The sequence below is a fragment of the Rhinopithecus roxellana genome, chromosome 13 (assembly GCF_007565055.1).
Source record: "Rhinopithecus roxellana isolate Shanxi Qingling chromosome 13, ASM756505v1, whole genome shotgun sequence".
Taxonomy (NCBI): domain Eukaryota; kingdom Metazoa; phylum Chordata; class Mammalia; order Primates; family Cercopithecidae; genus Rhinopithecus; species Rhinopithecus roxellana.
In genome coordinates, this window is record NC_044561.1 from 100,520,538 (window position 1) to 100,541,487 (window position 20,950).

At 52.5% G+C, this 20,950-nt stretch overlaps 2 protein-coding genes across 2 annotated transcripts; one reads left to right on the plus strand and one right to left on the minus strand.

Annotated features, from left to right (window-relative positions):
* The first annotated feature begins 5,964 nt into the window (after positions 1-5,964).
* On the plus strand, positions 5,965-8,822 carry AVP (arginine vasopressin). The gene is made up of 3 exons (XM_010378980.2): positions 5,965-6,826; positions 8,201-8,402; positions 8,575-8,822. The coding sequence occupies exons 1-3, from the start codon at positions 6,707-6,709 to the stop codon at positions 8,745-8,747; spliced, it is 495 nt and encodes a 164-aa protein (XP_010377282.1). The 5' UTR covers positions 5,965-6,706; the 3' UTR covers positions 8,748-8,822.
* Positions 8,823-19,522: 10,700 nt separating this feature from the next.
* OXT (oxytocin/neurophysin I prepropeptide) lies at positions 19,523-20,399 on the minus strand. Its single transcript, XM_010378981.2, has 3 exons — positions 20,269-20,399; positions 19,760-19,961; positions 19,523-19,675 (listed from the first exon to the last, which is right to left on the minus strand). The coding sequence occupies exons 1-3, from the start codon at positions 20,386-20,388 to the stop codon at positions 19,620-19,622; spliced, it is 378 nt and encodes a 125-aa protein (XP_010377283.1). The 5' UTR covers positions 20,389-20,399; the 3' UTR covers positions 19,523-19,619.
* Positions 20,400-20,950: the final 551 nt, after the last annotated feature.

Here is a 20,950-nt window from a genome sequence, read left to right on the forward strand (position 1 = left end):
GACCAACATGGTAAAACCCCATTTCTACTAAAAACCCAAAAATTAGCCAGGTATGGTGGTGAGCGCCTGTAATCCCAGCTACTAGGGAGGCTGAGGCACGAGAATCACTTGAACCTGGGCGGCAGACGTTGCAGTGAGCCAACAGGTGAAAAGAGAGAAAGCTGGATTTACTGCTACCAGCAGTGTTCGTTTGAAAATGAGGCCAGCTAGGCACGGTGGCTCATGCCTGTAATCCCGGCACTTTGGGAGGTCAAGGTGGGCACATCACTTGGGTTCAGGAGTTTGAGACCAGTCTAGGGAAAGGGGTGAAATCTTGTCTCCACAAAAACAAAAATTAGCTGGGCATGGTGCTGTGGTCCCAGCTACTCAGGAGACTGAGGTGGGAGGATCACTTAAGCCCAGGAGGTAGAGGTTGCAGTGAGCCATGATTGCACCACTGCACTCCAGCCTGGGTGACAGAGCAAGACCCTGTCTTAAAAAAAAAAAAAAAAAAAAAAAAAAAGAACATGAAGTCAATGGCTGGGCACAGTGGCTCATGCCTGTAATCCCAGCACTTTGGGAGGCCAAGGTGGGAGGATTACTTGGGACCAGGAGTTTGAGACTAGTCTGGGCAACACAGTGAGACCCTCATCTCTACAAAAAAAATTTAAAAAGGAAAAAAGATAGAAAGAAAATGAGGCCATGCCCTCTTTGGCAGTAGTAGAGATGTTCTATGGTACATACAGCAGGGGAATAAGAAACAGAAGGTGTGGGCGGGGCAGATGCTCTGCTAAGATTAGTTAACTGTTACTTCTCAGAAAAGGTGGTCTAATGGTAAGGAAGTACTTTATAGAACATTCTGACATTTGGGGTTTAATCTGGAAGCTTGCAACGTTTTATTACGTAAGGATTGCAGAAATCTTAACCCTTTATAGCACCCTCATCTGATTCCCTTAAGACCTCAGTGGGACAGGAAGTAGGGTTAGTACTTCAAGTAAATAACCTTGGGAACAGGTGTGACTTGCCCTGGGTCACACAGAACTCACCGGAGAGCTGAAGCTGGTACTCAGAGCTTCCCTTCCTTCTTTCCATGATTTATTGAATACCCTCTACCTGGAGTGGGGTTACTCTACTGAGCATGAAAGGTAGAGTCCTTCCTTTCTGCCCTGGTGTTTCATTTTAAAGGGGTTACAGGCATACACACACAAAAAGACACACACAAAAAATGAATTGTGAATTGCAGTAGGTGCTATGAAATTCATCAACATAGTCCCAGACAGAAGATAAAAGAGATGGGGGATGCTCTAGATAGGGCAGTCAGGGGAGCCTCCTCTTAAGAGATGCCATTTAAGCCAATCAAATGAATCCTGGGGAGGGTGCGGGTAGAGGAATCTTCCAGGACACGGAAACAGCAGGATCTCAGATCCCAAAGCAGCAGTTGGAATTGAGATTGATTTTAGAGGTAGAACTAAGCAAGAGTGAGGGAAAGAGAAGGCCCAGGGTGAGTCTCAGGTTCTGGGAGGAGCAGCTGGTTAGATGGTGGTGCGATCTCAGAGGTGGGAACCCTGGAAGAGAGCAGGGAAACAGCTGAGAATCTGGAGTTGCGTGTTGACCTCGTTAAGTTGGAGAAGTCTATTGGATATCCAAGGGGAGGTGTCACCGGGCAGTTGTAACTATAAGTCTGGTGCTTTGGGGAGAGGCCCAGGATGGAAATATCAATTTGTGAATTATTAGCTTGTAGTAAGTATATAAAATTGTGGGATCACTCAGGAAGAGAAGAGAAGGGACACAGGACTGATTCCTGGGATGCTCCAACATTTAGAAGTCAAGGTCAAAGAGGAGGAGCCAGAAAAGGAGGCTGAGAGAGAATATCCAGTGTAACAGAAGGAAAACCAAGAGAGTGTAGCATCACTGGAACCAAACAAAGTGTGTTTCAGAAAAGGATAAGCGTGGCTGGGCGCGGTGGCTCACGCCTGTAATCCCAGCACTTTCGGAGGCCGAGGCGGGCAGATCACGAGGTCAGGAGATCAAGACCATCCTGGCTAACACAGTGAAACCCCGTCTCTACTAAAAATGCAAAAAATTAGCCGGGCGTGGCGGCGGGCGCCTGTAGTCCCAGCTACTTGGGAGGCTGAGGCAGGAGAATGGCATGAACCTGGGAGGCGGAGCTTGCAGTGAGCTGAGATCATGCCACTGCACTCCATCCTGGGCAACAGAGCAAGACTCCATCTCTGGGAGAAAAAAAAAAAAAGAAAAGGATAAGTGTTCACCCATGTCAAATGCTGCTAGGAGATCGTGTAAAATAAGGACATAGACATGACCACCACATTTTTCACTATGGAGGTAGTTTAAGACCTTGACAACAGGAGTTTTAATGGGCTGGTTTGGGCAGAAGCCCAGGTGGAGGGAGTTGAAGAATAAATGTTGATTTCTGGATAAATGGCAGGTGGAGTGAGACCCCATCTCTAAAAACAAAAACAAAAACAAAAAGGGCAGGTGGACCACAAGTGAAAAACCAAGATGATCACTAACTCCAAGGAATACAAAAAGTTGTTCACAGATGAAAGATCATCATAATATACTATATGGCTTAGCTCAGAGGGCATAATTGCAATCTAACTTGTAATACTCATCTGTCATGACATCATCATATCTAGAAAATGGTGGATGAAGGGTATATGTCAGGGGAGCGGGGAGGAACTGGTGAAGGAACTGACTCCTTTCTTTTGAAAGGATAAATGAATCAGGATCATGAGCTGAGATGTAGGAGATGAAAGGACCAAGAAGATGTAAAAGGTAGGTTGGGAAAGGAAACCTGTAAGGGACATGTAGAAGGGTGTGCGGTGTCTGGGGGTCCATGTGACATATGGAGTGATGTGCTGGAAATGCTGCCAGTCAGCACAGTATAGAGACATTTCCCAGTCAGTGGAGGTTTCGAGAAGGTAGGTCCAGGGAGAAAGGGGCCTTGGTGTGGGAGGCCAGTCTTAGAATGAAGATCCTGGTAGACAGATCTGGTCAGCACAGAGGTCCTCGCCTGTCCCATGGCTTGGGCCCTTCAGTCAGTCTGGACTCATCCGTTTTCAGTTGTTGACTCAACCTCCTGCAGTGAAGAAGAGGTAAGGTGCTGGGCCAAGGCACCTTAGCCAGGCCTCCAGCCTCCCTCCTCCTCAGCTAGCCTCACAACCCACGGAGTCTCAACGGGGCAAGGGCCTCAGATCAAGCTTGTTTCCAGGCCATGAGTAGAATGAAAATGTCCCTCCTAGACTAATCCAGGAAGCTGCTCTCTCTGGAAATATCTCTGAGCTCTTAACAAGAATAATGGCAGTGGCCAGGCATGGTGGTTTACACCTGTAATCCCAGCACTTTGGGAGGCTGATTAGGGTGGATCACCTGAGGCCAGAAGTTTGAGACCAGCCTGGCCAACATGGTGAAACCCTGTCTCTATTAAAAATACAAAAATTAGCTAGGCGTGGAGATGGGCGGCTGTAATCCCAGCTTCTCAGGAGGCTGAGGCAGGAGAATCGCTTGAACCCAGGAGGCAGAGGTTGCAGTGAGCCAAGATCGCATCACTGCACTCCAGCCTGGGTGATAAGAGCAAAACTCCATCTCAAAAAACAAAACAAAACAAACAAACAAAAAAGAATAACGGCATTAATAATGCAATAATGCTGTTCATCAGCTTTACAATGGTGCCGCACTTTTCTCTTTCCCTCCCTTCCCCGCCCTTCCCCTCCCCTCCCCCTCCCCTCCCCTCCCCTCCCCTTCCCTTTCTTTCTTGATGGAGTCTCGCTCTGTCACCCAGGCTGGAGTGCAGTGGCGTGATCTCAGCTCACTGCAAGCTCCGCCTCCTGGGTCCACGCCATTCTCCTGCCTCAGCCTCCCGAGTAGTTGGGACTACAGGCGCCTGCCACCATGCCCGACTAATTTTTTTTTTTTTTTTTTTTTTGGTATTTTTGGTAGAGACAGGGGGTCACTGTGTTAGCCAGGATGGTCTTGATCTCCTGACCTCGTGATCAGCCCGCCTCAGCCTCCCAAAGTGCTAGGACTACAGGCATGAGCCACCGTGCCTGGCCAGGTGCAGGCACTTTTCTAAAGCTACCTTTTATTTTGAAACAGGGTCTCACTCTCACCCAAGCTGGAGTGCAGTGGCTCAGGCATGGCTCACTGCAGCCTGGGCTCAAGCGATTCTCCCACCTCAGCCTCCCAAGTAGCTGGGACCACAGGCATGTGCCACCACACCTGGCCAATTTTTAAATTATCTGTAGTGATGACGTCTCTCTATGTTGCCCAGTCTGGTCTCTTGAACTCCTGGGCTCAAGTGATCCTTCTGCCTTTGCCTTTCAAAGTGCTGGGATTACAGGCGTGAGCCACCGTGCCCAGCCTTAAAGCTATTTTTATTTTTTAATTTAAAATGTATTTATAGGCCAGGCGTGGTGGCTCACACCTGTAATCCCAGCACTTTGGGAGGCCAAGGCAGGAGGATCACAAGGTCTGGTTTGAGACCAGCCTGGCCAACATGGCGAAACCCCATCTTTACTAAAAATACAAAAAAAAGTAGCCAGGCGAGGTGGTGGGTGCCTGTAATCCCAACTACTCGGGAGGCCGAGACAAGAGAATCGCTTTAACCCAGGAGTTGGAGGTTGCAGTGAGCTGAGATCACGCCACTGCACTCCAGTCTGGGTGACAGAACCGGACTCCGAAAAAAAAATTATTTATTTATTTATTTAAAATTAGAGATGGGGCCGAGCACAGTGGCTCATGCCTGTAATCCCAGCACTTTAGGAGACCAAGGCCGGTGGATCACTTGAAGCCAGGAGTTTGAGATCAGACTGGCCAATATGTTGAAACCTCATTTCTACCAAAAATACAAAAATTAACCTGGCGTGGTGACGCATGCCTGTAATCCCAGCTACTTGGGAGGCGAAGACAGAATTGCTTGAACATGGGAGGTGGAGGTTGCACTGAGCCGAGGTTGCGCCACTGCACTCCAGCCTGGGTTGACAGAGTAAGACTCTGTCTCAAAAAAAAAAATAAATTAGAGATGCGGTCTTGCTATGTGTTGCCAAGACTGGTCTCGACCTCCTGTCTGAGTCTCTCAAGTAGCTGGGATTACAGGCATGAGCTGCCATGCCTGGCTCTAAAGCTTTTGTATCATAAATTATTTATTTCAGTCCTCACAATGACCCTAGGAGGTGGGTACCATGATTTTCCTTACTTCACACCGCAGAAAGTAAGGCACAGACAAGTTCAGTGAGCTGCCCAAGCCATGAAGTTTCAAGCGACAGAGGCCAGACCCTGAGCCGGGCTACCGGGAGCCAGTGTTGCTGCAACAACAACTGCCCAGTGTTGCCTCTCAAAGGGTCCTTGCAGTCCCTGAGGGGTCATTCCTGAAAAGGCCGACGTCATGGCCTGAGTACAGGCGGCCCCTCCTGGGATGCTGGCCTCCTCCCTGCCCTTGGTGGAGACGGGGCTGCTGTGTCCTCTGGAGCTTCCTCACAGCATCCGGCTGCACCCTGGAGAGGAGGCCAAGAGCCTGTGGCAACTGCAAGAGCTGGGGGCTGCGCACAGCTTGGGAGGCAGGGGGTGCCCGGCCTGAGCCCCAGACCAGCGGGGCACTCTGGTGGCCCAGGGAGAGAGGCCATGTCCTCTTTAGACCTGCCACCTTGGGATTAGGGACAAAAAGTGGCTTTCTCAGGCTGGGTCCGTTTAGCTATGGCTCCTCCTGCACCTTCCCCCAGGCCCAGAACCCCCGGCCCCACTCCCACCCCAGGTCTGAGATGATACCTGCCCTGATCCCCACATACTAAGGTCCTGGCGGGCGTAGGAATTGGGACAAACAGTTGTCAGGTTCCCTGGGGCTCTCCCCACCTTTGAACCTTACTTGGCGTGGAGTTCTTGTTCCCCATAGTAGCTCCCCGACTCATGTTTCTACCTGGGAGGGGGTGATAGGTCATGTGCCAAATGTGTCCCCAAGGTCCCGTTTCAGGGCCTGAGTCCCCATTCCCTGCTCTATGGGGGTGCGGGGGTGTCATGTCTTGCACTTTCCCCAGCAGTCTGCCACCCCTCTACCCTGTGAGAACAAGTCCTTCTCATTCTGTGTCCTTTGACTCCACAACCGACCGCAGCTGCCTTGTTCACAGGCAGGGATTCCCGTTTCTGGTGCAGCCAGTACAAAGCCCCTGTCCTCGCCACTCTGGGCTTGTGCTGTTCTTGGTCCCTTATCTTGTTGTCACAGGGCTAACCCTCCCCACACACCTGGCTGTCCCCTGCCCCACAGCTCCTAGGCCAGGGCCTGTCCCTGCCCCTAACACCCAGCCCCTCGGTTCCTCTTACCCTCTTCTTGGACCCTAAGCCCTTTCTGGGTAACCAGAAAGCTCAGAGATGGTCTCCAGGTGACCCCCAGTCTGTTCCTCTCCCTGAATCCAGAGCATTGCAGTCACAGTAGAGGCAATTGCTGTCATTCCGTGGCCCATGACAGCCTGGCGGCCCGCACCCCTCCCCCATGATCCCTGCACAAACAGGCCCACGTGTGTCCCCAGATGCCTGAATCACTGCTGACGGCTGGGGACCTGGCCACCGTGGGCTCCTGGGGAGCCACTGGGGAGGGGGCGGCGGCCGCATCTCGCCTCCAAGGGAACACCTGCGGACATAAATAGGCAGCCAGCAGAGGCAGCAGCACAGAGCCACCAAGCAGCGCTGCATACGGGTTCCACCTGTGTGCACCAGGATGCCAGACACCATGCTGCCCGCCTGCTTCCTCGGCCTACTGGCCTTCTCCTCCGCATGCTACTTCCAGAACTGCCCGAGGGGCGGCAAGAGGGCCATGTCCGACCTGGAGCTGAGACAGGTACTTCCCACCGCGGGCCATCTCAGGGCTGCCACAGTGGGCAGTGCTGACACCCTGGGTCAGGGGCTAGGAAAGAGGGAAGTCATGGGTGGTGGTAGCCTTTAGGGGAAGTGTGGGGGAGGAAGAGAGAGGCATGGCATGGCGGGGCAGAGGAGCCAATGGGGTGGGCCAGAGGAAACCAGGCTTTGGAGGAGGCTGGGAGAGGCTGAAGGGGCTCCTGGTCACTGTCGCCATCCAGACAGGGATGCAGGGAAGTGAGGGATGCTTCCCCAGTGACTGGGCATGGGGCTGGATCAGGGAGAAAGGGGCATCATGGCCTCCCCTGTGCCCATGGTGTGCTTGCATCTGGACTGGCTGGGGCAGCAGAGGCTCCGTCCTACCTGGCATTGGAGGCTTTCCTCATCCAGCCCCAGCCTCCCAGCCACAGGCGCCCAGGCCCCCACACAGAAGATGGCCTCTGGTCTGAGAGCACTTGAGTGGGGTATCCTGTGGGGAAGTTCTGCTGGGAACCTGGCCTAATTCTCTAGTGCTGGACGTTTCCTCCATTTCCAGCAGAGCTGAAGGAAATCCAATCACGATGTGCATGCAATTCTGTGCAGGCTCAATGATGAGCCGTTGAGCAAATGAGACCACACCAAGCTTAGCTAGAAGTCTAATGCGCTATCCATTGCGCCAGAGAACCGACTGTTGAGCAAATTAGAGTGGCCGAGAGGGCAACCTCCGCAGCCTCCCTTCCTCCTGCTAGGCTCCTTTGGGGTCCTGAGACACCTGGGTGTCCGTGCCCTCCTCTAGAGCTCAGGCCCCTGCCACCCACAGGCGACTGAGCAGGGGGTTAGGGCCCCAGATGAGGCCGTCAAGCTTGGCAGGAGGCAGGGGCAAGGCAAGACAGGAGACAGGAAATGGGAGGAAGGGGCGGGGTTCTCAATGGGCAGGGCCTCTCTGCATGGTGTGGGGAAGCGGGTGGGCCCTGGCTCAAGCTGCAGCAGTGTGAGGAGGAAGGAGGAAGGGTTTGGAGTGGGGGAAGGTGGGACAGCTGCAAGAGTGGCGCCCACCAGCGATGGCCCCGAGGCTCGAGGAAGGGCTCCCCATGCTGTAGTCCACCGGAGACCGGTCCCTAGCCGAGGGGGAGGACGCTGAGGGCTATCACTGAGAAGTCATTCAAGAAATCAAGGTGCTGAGCGGATTTGGACGCCTCGCCCGGGACTGCGGTCGAGGCCCAGACGGCGCCCGAGTGCGCCTGCAAGCTGCAGCCCCAATGTCCCACCCGCACTCTGAGACCCGGACCCCAGCATCCCCGCCTCGCGGGGTTCCCCTCCAACCCCCCAACTCCCGGCTCCTCCTCCTCCCGCTCACCCTGCCCGTCCGTCTCCGCAGTGCCTCCCCTGTGGCCCCGGGGGCAAAGGCCGCTGCTTCGGGCCGAGCATCTGCTGCGCGGACGAGCTGGGCTGCTTTGTGGGCACAGCCGAGGCGCTGCGCTGCCAGGAGGAGAACTACCTGCCGTCGCCCTGCCAGTCCGGCCAGAAGGCGTGCGGGAGCGGGGGCCGCTGCGCCGCCTTCGGCATCTGTTGCAACGACGGTGCGCGGCGGGGGCGGGCCTGGGGCTGGGGCGGGCGCAGACCGCTTGGGTGGGGGAACGTGGACCTGCGGCGGGGTGGGGGCGGAGTCAGGCACTGCAGGGAGGGCGTGGGTCCCCGCATCCCGAGCTGCGCCCACCCCAGGGCGCCCGCGCTCACAGGTCCTTCCCGCAGAGAGCTGCACGACGGAGCCCGACTGCCGCGAGGGCTTTCACCGCCGCGCCCGCGCCAGCGACCGGAGCAACGCCACGCAGCTAGACGGGCCGGCCGGGGCCTTGCTGTTGCGGCTGGTGCAGCTGGCCGGGGCGCCCGAGCCCTTCGAGCCCGCCCAGCCCGGCGTCTACTGAGCCCCCAGCCCGCCCTAACGGCGCGCTGTCTGCGCGCGCCCCTACAGCACGGACAATAAACCTCTGAAAATGCACGGCCTCGCGTCTGTCTCAGTCTCTGGCGGGAAGAGGGAAGGGGAGAGAGGTGGGAGCGGGGATCCCCGCCACCATGCCGCCCGGCCAGTCCCCGGACCTGAGGTCGTGGACAGATCCACCCCAGAGAAGCAACAGGTCCCGTAGAGGAAGCGATCTGGGACCCGCAGAGGTGTCGCTAGACCGAGGGACAGGGCGGATTGGGAGGCAGGGGAGGGGGAGACCAGAGGCCGAGAGTGGCCTTGGAGGGGGTCGGTTGGGTATCCTCCAGCAGAAAGAAAGAAGTGAAGGCAGAGAGGGGAAAGGCCTGGAGGACAAGACAGCAAGAGACCCAGAGACAGAGATAGCAGAATGATGGAGAGAGATGCAGAGACATTGACAGTGACGGAGAGAAGAGTGAGGGAGGCAGAGGAGACAGGCCAAGGGGTGACCATTCTGTCCCCATTTTCATCCCAGGAGACAAACCACTCAGGGACCCACCCAGGTCCCGGGATTCCCAGTGCAATGTCTGTTTCACCCAAGGCAGTGCTCGTGTGTGGTGGCGGCGGGAATATCACCCCGACCCAGTGGAGACAGCGCCACCTGCTGTCCGTCCAGTGCACCCACCATTAGGGCCCCTCAGCCAGAGTGGGGGACCCCTAACAGATACAGTCCCACACAACCTCAAGCTCACTTGGACAGAAACACAGACAAGAAAATAACTGCTGGGAACATGTCCGTGACGCTTGACCACAACCATAGAGACCCTGAGCCCCACATTCAGAGCCACAGACACACCCAAAGAAACACAGATACAGCCGACAGGAGCATGGGCAGGAGCATGTACACACAGGCTCACGCACGCAGGAGCGCACTCACATTAGCTCCCGGACATGAAGACCTTCTGCCCTTTGACATGAGCCCCTTTGGCAAAAAGACGTCCAGCAGCTCTCGGCATCTTCCTCTAAATCTCTTAGGTTCTCTCGCTCCCTTCTTGAACCGGAGGACTTTCTGGTCCCATCTGCCCTTTCTCTCCTTTGTCTCTCACCCTGCTCTCGCCTCCCCATTCTGCCAGCTCCCGGGCCCCTTCTTGCCTCTCTCCTTGGCCCCTCCACACCCCCCTTCTGTCCCCTCACCCCCTCCGACACCTCCCATCCTTCTCTCTCTTGGCCTCCTCTGTTCTCTGCATCCTCTCCTTGGGCTTCCTTTCTCCAGGTTTTGGAGCCACAAGAGGCTGCATCTCCTTTGGGATCCTCTGCAAACTCTGAGGCCAGGAGGGAGTGCAGGAGGAGGGAAGTCCGCCTGGGCCGTGACCCCAACGCCCAGGCTTAGGGCCAAGCCTGGTGACTCAAGCAGCCCAGCCTCAGCAGCCCTGGGCAGAGTCCAGGCACATGCCAAGGTCAGGCTCTCTTCTACACTCCCAGGGCTCCCTTTGGCTCTCACCCCTGACCTGGTTCTGGGTTCCTCTGCCAGGCAGTGCCTAGCATGACTGGGTCTAGCCAGCAGGGGCAGGGACTATGCAGGCTTGGGTCACTGCCGCGACCTCCTGCTCCTGTTTCATGTGGTACACTCAGGGCCAGCCCCCATCTGGTTGGGGCTAGAGCAGGTCCAAACCTAATAGGAATTTATTAACTCTTCCAACTGGGAAGTGGGAAGAGGCAGGTGGCTTGGCTGCACTGAATCCAATCCAAAGTACTAGTGTCTGGACTTGGGGACAGTCTCAGAATGAGGTCCAGGAACTTCCTCTTCCCAAATACATACAGATTCAGAGACTCCTTTCCCTCCACCTGTCTTCAAAACAATCAGGCTACTACTTCTGGGAAGGGGTGAGGAAGGTCTGCCCACCTACAATTTGCCCAAATGTCCACATCCCTGAGCAGTCTTCCACTCTTTCTCCCTCTCCTTGAGTCCCCTGACCCAGCTACAGAGCCATTTAGCAGGGAGAGGTTGGCCCTTGTGTGCTCATTCTCTACAGGGCAAACGGGCTGCGGCAAACCCGCGGCAAGGGTCAAAGCAGTGTTCAAGCCTCCACATCTGCTATGTCATAAAAATGGTAACATTGGCAGTGTCTCTTTTTCTTTTTCTTTTTTAAAAATTATTATTATTATTATTGAGATGAAGTCTAGCTCTGTTGCCCAGGCTCGAGTGCAGTGGTGTGATCTTGGTTCACTGCAAGCTCTGCCTCTCGGGTTCACACCATCCTCCTGCCTCAGCCTCCCAAGTAGCTGGGACTATAGGTGCCTGCCACCACACCTGGCTAATTTTTTTGTATTTTTGGTAGAGACGGGGTTTCACCATGTTAGCCAGGATGGTCTCGATCTCCTGACCTCGTGATCTGCCTGCCTCGGCCTCCCAAAGTGCTGGGATTACAGACTTGCGCCACCGTGCCCGGCCTGTTTTTATTTTTATTTATTTATTTTTCAGCATCTACATTAAGGACACAGCAGTGTCTCTTGTTAAAGAACTTCTTGGCCAGGCGCGGTGGCTCAAGCCTGTAATCCCAGCACTTTGGGAGGCCGAGACGGGCGGATCACGAGGTCAGGAGATCGAGACCATCCTGGCTAACACGGTGAAACCCCGTCTCTACTAAAAAATACAAGAAAACTAGCAGGGTGAGATGGCGGGCGCCTGTAGTCCCAGCTACTCGGGAGGCTGAGGCAGGAGAAAGGCATAACCCGGGAGGCGGAGCTTGCAGTGAGCTGAGATCCGGCCACTGCACTCCAGCCTGGGCGACAGAGCGAGACTCCGTCTCAAAACAAAAACAAACAAAAAAAAAGAACTTCTTGGCCAGGTGTGGTGGTTCATGCCTGTAATTCCAGCACTTTGGGAGGCCCAGGCGGGTAGATGGCCTGAGGTCAGGAGTTTGAAACCCCATTTCTACTAAAAATACAAAAATTAGCCGGGCATGGTGTCGTGCACCTGTAGTCTCAGCTACTCAGGAGGCTGAGACAGGAGAATTGCTTGAATCCAAGAGGTAGAGGTTGCAGTGAGCTGAGATAGTGCCATATATATGTGAGTCTATTTCTAGACTCTCTAATCTGTTCCACTGATTTTTTTTTTTTTGACAGAGTCTCACTGTCGCACAGTCTGGAGTGTAGTGGCGTGATCTCAACAGCCATGTTGTCCAGGCTGGTTTCGAACTCCTGATCTCAAGTGATCTGCCTGCCTCGGTCTCCCAAAGTGCTGGGATTACAGGTGTGAGCCACTGCACCCGGCCTAGATCTATCCTTTCTATAATATTACACTGTTTTGAATATGATAACTTTATCAGGTTGTGTGGCTTTTCCAACTTTGCTCTTTTTCAAAATTGTTTTGACTGTTCTAGTTCCTTTGTCATGCTGTATAAATTTTAGAATCAACTTAATGATTTCTACAAAAAAATCCTATTGGGAGTTTAATTAGAATTGTATTGGATCTTTCAATCAATTTGGGGAGAACTGACATCTTTACCCTGATGAGTCTTCCAAATCAATAAACAAAATATATCTCTCCAGTTATTCAGGTCTTCTATTTCTTCCATCAGCGTTTTATAGTTCACCATATAGAATTTGTATATATTAGGTAAGATTTCTATCCAAAAGATTTCATATTTTTCACACTATTTTAAATAGTGCTGTATTTTAAAATGTAATTTCCAAGTCATTATTGTTAGTATATAGAATTATGAAGTATTAATGTTAACTTTATATCCTGTGATCTTGCTAAATGTACTTATTAGATCTAATAACTTTTTTGAAGATTCTTTGGGATTTTCTACATAGACAGTAATTTCTTTCTTTTTTTTTGCTGAGGATTTTTGCAACTTCTTTCCATGCCTCCCCAGTCAGTGTGACAGCCATGCTCTGCTGAGACTTCATCGTGTTGCATCGTGGTCAGGACATTGTTCCCAGCAGAATCCTGGGGTAATCATAGGGTTCACCTACTGAATTTCCTTCTGTCTATCATGCCTGAAATAGTTGCTATATATATATATATATATATATTTTTTTTTTTTTTTTTTTGAGGCGGAGTCTCGCTCTGTCGCCCGGACTGGAGTACAGTGGCCGGATCTCAGCTCACTGCAAGCTCTGCCTCCCGGGTTTACGCCTTTCTCCTGCCTCAGCCTCCCGAGTAGCTGGGACTACAGGTGCCCGCCACCTCGCCCGGCTAGTTTTTGTATTTTTAGTAGAGACGGGGTTTCACTGTGTTAGCCAGGATGGTCTCGATCTCCTGACCTCGTGATCCGCCCGTCTCGGCCTCCCAAAGTGCTGGGATTACAGGCTTGAGCCACCGCGCCCGGCCTGCTATATATATTTTATCCAGTTTTGCAACTGCTTATGGTGGAGGGGCTAGTCAGTTACCAGTTACTTTGTGGACAGAAGCAAAAGTCCTACCTTAATAGTAAAGAGAAGTAATTGACCCTTCTGCTTTCATCTTGCTTGGGTCATAGACAAAATGCTCAAAGAACAAGTAATAGTTTTGTGACATGAGGACAAAAGGTATATACTAAGGCTGACACAGCAGGAAGGCAGAATGGGTTGGGTTGTGAAGGCACTGTGGAATGGTTATATTACTAGTCCTAAAATGCAACTAGCCCACGAGTTGCATGAACAAACTGTTAATTCAAGGTGCTATCTGCTGGGTTTTCTGTTACTCACTATAGGTGGGTACAAAAGTAATGGCAAAAACCTATTAGGTTGCACCAATCTAATAATAAATTCAGTCCTAACTGATATAAAATTATAGCACAGAAAAAAGTTATATAACAATCTAATTTATGACTTAGATTCAAACATCAATATTAGTAAATCAACTGCAGAAGACTAAATAGAAGAGTACATCATGAGCAAATAGGATTTCTTAATGAATGGAAAGATAGCTCAACAATGGGAAATTTATTCATATAATTCTCAAAAGAAGATAAACACTGTCATTGCTAGGAGTTCAAAGAGTATCCAGTTACCTAATACTCTGGCTGAGAATGCTAGCTGTTCATCAAAATCTCTTCTCCCTCCATATCATGTATCTATTGCCACAATTATGCTGGGTAACAAACTGCTCCCAAAATGAGGTGGCTTAAACACACCAATTATTATTTCCCATCACTCCATGGGTTGTCTGAATGGTTCTGGGGGAGCTGGCTGGATTTGGCTGATCTTGACTGAACTTAGTCATACATCTGTTAGCAGCTGGTAGCTCAGCTGTGGACTGTCTCTGTTCCACGTGGTCTCTCATCCTCCAGTAGAGTAGCTAGCCTGAGCCTGTTCTTGTGATGAGACAGAGGAGCAAAAGAACAAACAAAGTGTACAAGACTTCTTGGGGTCTAGACTCAGCTTAGATCTGCCATTCCTTACTTCTGCCATATTCCATTGGCCACAACGAATTTTTTATGACCAACCACCATGGAGACATTTCAATGTAGGTGGATGAGAACGGATTCAAGGAGTAGAGAAATAGACTTCTCTTGATGGGAGAAATTACAAAGTCATATTGCGGATGCAGCTACAGGGAGAGGTGGAGAATTGGGGCAATTTTTTTGCTATCTACCACAACTTCTTTCATCGTAATGAAATTGTTGCTGGGAGCGGTGGCTCACACATGTAATCCCAGCACTTTGGGAGGCCGAGGTGGGCGGATCACCTGAGGTCAGGAATTCAAGAATAGCCTGGCCAACATGGTGAAATCCCATCTCGACCAAAAATACAAAAAAATTAGCCGGGCGTGGTGTCACGTGCCTGTAGTCCTAGCTATTCGGGAGGCTGAGACACCAGAATCACTTGAACCCCAGAGGTGGAGGTTGCGGTGAGCCAAGATTGAGCCACTGCACTCCAGCCTGGGTGACAGAGCGAGACTCCATCTTGGAAAAAAGAAAAAAAAAAAAAGGAAAAGAAATCGAAGCTATATTTCTCCGCCTCCATTGCAGTAAGGTAGGCCACATGACCATGTTTTTGTCAATAAAACCTGAGTAAAAGGAAAAGTGGCACTTGAAATCTTTTTTTTTTCCCTTTGAGACAGAGTCTCACTCTTGTCGCCCAGGCTGCAGTGTAATGGCACTATCTAGGCTCACTGTGACCTCCCCCTCTGGGGTTTCAGTGATTCTCCTGCCTCAGCCTCCCAAGTAGCTGGGATTACAGGTGTGAGCCACTGTGCCCGACAGGCACTTGAAATCTTAAGACGGTGGGTGCACCTCTTACCTTCCGCACTCTTTCCCTGTCCACCAGGTGGCATCCACAGCCCTCCAGCCTGAAGCATGCAGGCAGTGACAAGGCCTAGGGGATGACATAACTATATGATGGAAGAAAACTGGGTCCTAAATGGCAGGGTGGAACAGAATCAGGAATGTTTGTGTTAGACTGATAGAAAAGAGAGGGAAATAAACATCTATCTTCCTTAAGCCCACAATGTCTCTTTACCATTTGAGTGTTTTTATTACAACAGCCTAACCTTACCTTAACTAACTATAACCCTCAAATTCTGAAACAACTGAAAAATAAAACAAAAGAACATGGCTTATGGAGGCCAGAATACTACCTTTATTATTATTATTTTAGAGATGGGGTCTTCTTCTGTTGCCCAGACTGAAATGCAGTGGCATGATCTTGGCTTACTGCAATCTCCGCCTCCTGGGTTCGAGCAATTCAAGCAATAATCCTCCTGAGTAGCTGCAACTACAGGTGCACACCACCACGCCTGGCTAATTTTTGTATTTTTTTGTAGAGACAGGGTTTTGCCATGATGACCAGGCTGGTCTTGAACTCCTGACCTTATGTGATCCAGCCCCCTCAGCCTCCCAAAGTGCTGGGATTATAGGCATGAGCCACTGCGCCCAGCCAGCCCTCTGTGTTTTAAGGCTGCAAAAGAAAATACTGCAGGCGTTGGATCCCAGAGAAAGAATGGCCCAGTGGGTGGGTGCCTGAGGGGGTGAAGGGACCCTGAAGTCTCTCCCAAGGTGGGGAAAGCTGGGCTGACACCCCTCTGCTCTGTGTCAGAGCCACTGGGGTGGGAGGGAATGTGAAGCACTCAGAGGAAGGAGTGGGGTCCCAGTGGGAGGCCCAGACATCCTGTGAATGTGGCAGGTGGACAGGCAGCTTGGAAAGCACAAATCCATAGGCTCGTGCCCATGCGAGTGGAGGTGGGGGGGTCCCTCAGGTGTTCCGTGGGCAGATGCTCTCCTCTCTCTCTGGGTGGTTTCTGAGGGGCCAAAGAATTTTGACCACTTTCCTCAAATACCCCTTTCTGTGTATCAAACGGTTCTGAACAGTTTGAAAAGAGGTCCATGTTCTCCACTTTGAGTCAATCTCTTGCTCCCTTGCATGACAAATTTCCCCTCCTCCTCACCCCAAGATGTGAGGTCAGAAGAGGGGCATGCCCTCACAGCCCCAGCAAAAACCATTCCACTGTGCCGTAGGCCACTGGGGCTTTCAAAAGCCTCACTGCAGCTGGGTGAGGTGGCTCACGCCTATAATCCTAGCACTTTGGGAGGCCAAGGTGGGTGGATCACCCACTCTGGTCATGAGTTCGAGACCAGCCTGACCAACACCGTGAAACCCCGTCTTTACTAAAAATACAAAAAAAATAGCTGGTTGTGTTGAGGGGCACCTGTAATCTCAGCTACTTGGGAGGCTGAGGCAGGAGAATTGCTTGAACCTAGGAGGCAGAGATTGCAGTGAGCTGAGATTGCACCATTACACTCCAACATGGACGACGGAATGAGACTCCATCTCAAACAAACAAAATCTAATACTATGTAAATGCCATGCCAATTGTTGTTATACTGTATTGTTGAGGCAATGATGACACGACAAAAATGTCTAGACGTGCTCAGTAGACAATTTTTTTCATAAATATACAATCCCAGATTGGTTGGTTCCACTGGTGTGCATCTCACAGAAAGGACCAACTGTTTAATTACAAACAAAAGTGAACCAATCCCATGTGTACAGTTTCATGCATTTTCATAAACTGAGCACACCTGTTTCACCAGCTCCCAGGCCAAGAAACAGAATCTGAGCAGCAACCAGGAAGCCCCTGATACCGTTTCCAGCCACTGCCCACCCAAACCTCGAGGCCCATATATCTTTTTGGCCTGTTTTGTACCACCTGTGAAGGAAATCTTACGGTGCTCTTCAGTATATGTTTTCAGTCTTGCACCTGTGGGTTCATTCTCCCTGCCCCGCCCTGGTTGCTCCTGAGTGTGGGAAAGCCCCAGGAATAGTCTGTTCCTGTTTTCTTTGGAGTGAGAGAGTGGGCGTGGGCCTTCTGAAGTGCACTGCCCGGTGACATGGGCAGGTGGATGGTGGCGTGTTCTGGGGACTAGGCTTTTATCTGATTCCCAGTGTCTAGATGCAGGGATAAATGTGGGAAAGGAAAATTAATAAATTTCAAATCACAAGACCCCAGAATCACTAAGTCAAAGGGAAAAGTCAAACTGGGAACTGCGTCAGGCAAAGCTGCTTCCTATTTTATTCCTAAATAAGAAACTACAAAGAGCTACATACTTCCTTCACAATTTACCCACAGGAAAATTTCTTGTGAGCCTCATCTCACCCTGGCAATGTAAATTGATAGCTTATCTTCACAGGTGCAGGACAAAGGCCAGAACTCTGAAGTCATCCCTCTGCTCACCTGACACAAATGCATACCTGATTTCTCCTTCTGCCGCATTGTTTATGTAAAAATGCAGATTCTCTGAGCCAGACTAAGGCATAAGTGACTATTTCTCTACCCCACTCTCACATGTAAATTATGTATTCAGTGAAAGGCTGAACAAAGATTCAAAAGAAGGCAACCTTTTGTCTCTTATTTCCCTAAGACCTGGGAGCCCCACAACCCCCCTTCGAGTTGTCCTGCCTTTCCAGAGCAAACCAATGTTCATCTCGCATGTATTAATCAATGTCTCATGTCTCCCTAAAATGTATAAAACCAGGCCGGGCGCGGTGGCTCATGCCTGTAATCCCAGCACTTTAGGAGGCCGAAGCGGGTGGATCATGAGGTCAGGAGTTTGACACCAGCCTGACCAACATGATGAAACCCCGTCTCTACTAAAAATACCAAAATTAGCTGGATGTGGTGGTGCACACCTGTAATCCCAGCTACTCAGGAGGCTAAGGCAGGAGAATTGCTTGAACTCAGGAGACGGAGTTTGCAGTAAGCCGAGATCATGCTATTGCACTGTAGCCTGGGCGACAGAGCCAGAGAGCAAGACTTCATCTCAAAAAAACAAAACAAAACAAAAACCAGAACAACAACAAAAACATCCGGCTGTACCCTGACTGCCTTGGACACATGTCCTCAGGGAACCTCCTGAGGTGTGTTAGGTGTGTTCTTAATCAGCTTTCTTTTTTTTTTTTTAAATGGAGTTTCGCTCTTTTGCCCAGTCTGGATCTCAGTTCACTACAACCTCTGCCCCCGCGGGTTCAAACGATTTTCCTGCCTCAGCCTCCCAAGTAGTTGGGGTTATAGGTGCCTGCCACCACCCCTGGCTAATTTTTGTATTTTCAGTAGAGTCGGGGGTTTCGCCATGTTGGCCAGGCTGGTCTCGAACTCCTGACCTAAGGTCATCAAGCTGCCTAGGCCTCCCAAAGTGCTAAGATTACAGACATGAGCCACTGTGCCTGGCCCTTAATCAGCTTTCTAAAATGATTGAAACTTTGGCTGGGCAAGGTGGCTCACACCTATCAACCCAGCACTTTGGGAAGCCGAGGTGGGTGGATCACCTGACGTCAGGAGTTTGAGACCAGCCTGGCCTACATAGTGAAACCCCCATCTCTACTAAAAACACAAAAATTAGCAGCACGTGGTGGTGGGCGCCTGTAGTCCTAGCCACTCAGGAGGCTGAGGCAGGAGAATCACTTGCACCTGGGAGGCAGAGGTTGCGTTGCAGTGAGGCGAGATTGCACCATTGTACTCCAGCCTGGGCAACGAGAGTGAAACGCCGTCTCACAAAAAGAAAAAAAAAAAGGTAAGTTGATTGAGACCTGTCTCAGATACTTTTGCTTCACTGATAGGAGATAGAGGTCAAGAGATTTTCTTTGTTCATGTCATTTCTGTGGCCCTGGACTCTCAAGATCCCCTGTCCACTTGTGGGGTCCCCAGCCCTGACATGTTTTATGGCAGAGGCAGGAGTAGGGCTGCCAGGTCAGACCCAGTCCTGGGGACACCAGGGAGAGTCATGCAGGCATTCAAGCCCAGTCCCCGCAGCTTGGGCTACTCTTCTGAGCATGCCAGTGGCCTCCTGGGGTCAGCTCCTAGGAAACATGGTGGCCCTTCAGCTGCTCCCCAGGACCCCCTCTCCCCAGGCCCGCTCTGCTCCCTCAACTTCTAAGTATGGCTCAAGCCTCCTTTCAGGGGTCAGGAAGCCATTCAGTGTGCACTGACCACTTCCTGTGGTCATCCTGCTCAGACCCTTGTCTGTATTTGCTCCCTCATCCTCGTCTTTTTCGATTTCGAAAGATCCCCTGAAGTGCAGCCTGCTGTAGGCCTCAGCCCAGGCTGGGAGCGGGAAGCTGGGGCTGTTTCCAAGTCCTCAGAGCCTTTGTGCCCCTCCCTCTTCCAGCCCCTCCAGGATGGTGGCAGCCAGAACAACACCCGCTCTGTCCCCTCGGGCAGCCAGGACACGTCTTCCTTGGCCAGCTCTGAATTCCTGCTCTGAGTGCAACAAGCCACATGTCCAACGGGCGCGATCTTACAGTCACGCAATGCCCCCTCCCCGTCCCATTTCTGGCACTTAGACACGAGTCGAGTTGGAGGAGAAAAATCTGCTTTATTTTATTTTCACCATTTCTGGGGTGGCTATGCGGGAAGCGAGTGGCACGCTTCGAAGGTGCTCGGAGCCATCAGGTTTCAGTGCTGGGAGAAGGTAGCTTCCATATCGCAGGCAGGGTCGGCGTGGCAGCCGTCTGGAGGGAGAGATGGGGTCAGGAGAGCCCCGGCCGCGTCCCTGCCCGCCTCCCACTGGCCCCAGCGCGCCTCGCCCTGCTCACCCGGGCTGCAGCAGAGGCCGAAGACGGCGCAGCGGCCCCCGCTCCCGCACGCCTTCTGGCCGGACTGGCAGGGCGACGGCAGGTAGTTTTCCTCCTGGCAGCGCAGCGCCTCGGCCGTGCCCACGAAGCAGCCCAGCTCTTCCGCGCAGCAGATATTGGGCCCGAAGCAACGGCCTTTGCCCCCGGGGCCGCAGGGGAGGCACTGCGGGGACGGGCGGCGTGAGCGGGAGGAGCAGGAACCAGGGTGGTGGTGGGGACTCGGAGGACCCTGCGAGGCTGGGCGGGCTGCGCGGGGCGAGGATGCTGGGGTCCGGGGCTCGGAGTTCAGGCGGGACAGCGGGGCTGCAGGCGCGCTGGGTCGCCGTCTGGGCCTCGAGCGCGGTCAAGGGCGGAGCGTCAACATCCACTCAGCTCCTGGGGTTCCCAGGCGAGGCCTGAGCGGGGCGCGCCCCTGTGGCAGCGGGTCCCTCCCGCCCCGGGGCGCCGCCGTAACGGGGCTGGGGACTTACCTTGCGCACGTCGAGGTCCGGCGCGGCCCTCTTGCCTCCCAGGGGGCAGTTCTGGATGTAGCAGGCTGAGGTCAGCGCCAGAAGGCCGAGGAGACAGCAGGCGAGGCTGGGGCTGGCCATGGTGCGGGTGCGCTGGGTCCAGGGTCGGTGACTGGTGGCAGGCTCTCCGGCCTGGCCTTTTTATGCTTGGGCATTGCGTCGGTGGAGCTCTGTTTAAGAGGTTGATAGTATGACTGGTCACAGAGGGCCGCCGTGGGTCAGGCTGAGTGTGTACGGGCTTGCCTCTTCATTAGCAGGGCCTGGGCCCGGGTCAAGGTCACCGCGTTAGCTAATGGTCTGGGCACAGAAGGTGAGGTGCCTTGCGGAAGGGAGCAGGCCAGGGTGGCCTGGGCCACTAGGGTGGGACAGGGGGAATTTGGGGTGGGGTGTAGCCCAGCCGAGGACTTTATCCAGCCTCCCAGTACCTCGAGAAGGGGGTCTGGGGCAGGGAAGGTGGACACTGGGACCCCTCCAGGTTGGAGGAGGCTCTGGCAGGCTCTTCCCACCCTCTTGGCCCACCACGTATGTGGATCCTTGTGTCTTCTTTTAGGAACATTTCCTCTTCCTAAACCCAAATTTCCAGAAAACCTCTTCACCCTCACCACACAGCAACACCCACTTCCTTGCACCGGGAACTTAGATA

Excerpts from the sequence above, each read along its gene's own strand:
- AVP (XM_010378980.2), top strand. The coding sequence starts at position 6,707 with ATGCCAGACACCATGCTGCCCGCCTGCTTCCTCGGCCTACTGGCCTTC. Across the intron at positions 6,827-8,200 it reads CCGACCTGGAGCTGAGACAG|TGCCTCCCCTGTGGCCCCGG; the intron begins GTACTTCCCACC and ends CCGTCTCCGCAG. Across the intron at positions 8,403-8,574 it reads CGGCATCTGTTGCAACGACG|AGAGCTGCACGACGGAGCCC; the intron begins GTGCGCGGCGGG and ends TCCTTCCCGCAG.
- OXT (XM_010378981.2), bottom strand. The coding sequence starts at position 20,388 with ATGGCCAGCCCCAGCCTCGCCTGCTGTCTCCTCGGCCTTCTGGCGCTG. Across the intron at positions 19,962-20,268 it reads CGGACCTCGACGTGCGCAAG|TGCCTCCCCTGCGGCCCCGG; the intron begins GTAAGTCCCCAG and ends CCGTCCCCGCAG. Across the intron at positions 19,676-19,759 it reads CGGCCTCTGCTGCAGCCCGG|ACGGCTGCCACGCCGACCCT; the intron begins GTGAGCAGGGCG and ends CTCTCCCTCCAG.